Source organism: Theobroma umbraticum, unplaced genomic scaffold, assembly GCF_002168275.2.
Source record: "Theobroma umbraticum cultivar Fairchild unplaced genomic scaffold, ASM216827v3 scaffold_20.0, whole genome shotgun sequence".
Classification (NCBI taxonomy): Eukaryota; Viridiplantae; Streptophyta; class Magnoliopsida; order Malvales; family Malvaceae; genus Theobroma; species Theobroma umbraticum.
In genome coordinates, this window is record NW_018397266.1 from 2,132,828 (window position 1) to 2,133,768 (window position 941).

The following is a 941-nucleotide window of genomic DNA, read 5'->3' on the forward strand; positions in this document are numbered from 1 at the left end:
TTTTCTACAATGAGTTTGTTTTGGAATCAAAATATAAAGCAGACGATGGGAAAAAGTGGAAAGGTCAAATATCTAAATGTTTTAACTTAAGCCAGAATTTCCGTACACATGATGGTGTCCTAAGGTTAGCGCAGAGTGTCATCGACCTTCTTTACCATTTCTTTCCTTCATTTGTTGATAAATTGTGCCCTGAAACTAGTCTCATATATGGAGAAGCCCCAATTTTACTTGAATCTGAGAATGAAGACAATGCAGTTGCAACAATATTCAGGAACCATGGTAATGTTGGGGGACGTATGGTTGGATTTGGAGCAGAGCAGGTCATATTAGTACGAGATGATCGTGCTAAGAATGAAATTTTGAAGTATGTCGGCAAGCAAGCTCTTGTTCTGACTATAGTGGAATGCAAAGGTTTGGAGTTTCAGGTATGTGGTGTTTTATGATTATTCTTGTGTTCTACTATTGTATGATATGCTTATTTTTATCCCTGTAGGGTGCTTATAATTTATTTATTAATATGTGCTCATTGATAGTTTTCAGTTGTTTAGTTAATATTTTATTTCTCTACAAGTTCAGAACCTAAGATCAAGTTGGCTGGCTTGAGTTTGACAAGAAGATTAGGTTTATTACTTGTGTGTTTAATAATTGATATGGTCCACATGCATCTATCTTTAACAGTGCCTTTTTTCTGTCTCCCTAGTGTTTGTTTTTGCAAATTTAAATTGATTCATCCATGTCATGCTTTTATACATTTTGTTTCGGTAGGATGTATTATTGTACAACTTTTTTACTTCATCACCTTTGAAGAGTCAGTGGAGAGTTGTATATGCTTACATGAAGGAGCAAGGCTTGGTTGATGCCAGTTGGTTATTTCCAAGTTTTAAAATGGCAAAACACAACATTTTGTGCTCCGAATTGAAGCAGTTATATGTTGCTATCAC

The 941-nt window shown here is 35.1% G+C and overlaps 1 protein-coding gene across 1 annotated transcript in view; it reads left to right on the forward strand.

The window, feature by feature from the left end:
• Positions 1-941, forward strand: part of LOC110423456 (uncharacterized) — an 11,327-nt gene that overhangs the window by 5,648 nt on the left and 4,738 nt on the right. Inside the window, exons 9-10 of the mRNA XM_089784726.1 lie at positions 1-425; positions 766-939. The exon at positions 1-425 is cut by the window's left edge and continues 193 nt beyond it. Coding sequence (XP_089640852.1) covers positions 1-425; positions 766-939 — 599 coding nt within the window. The remainder of the gene's footprint in view (positions 426-765; positions 940-941) is intronic.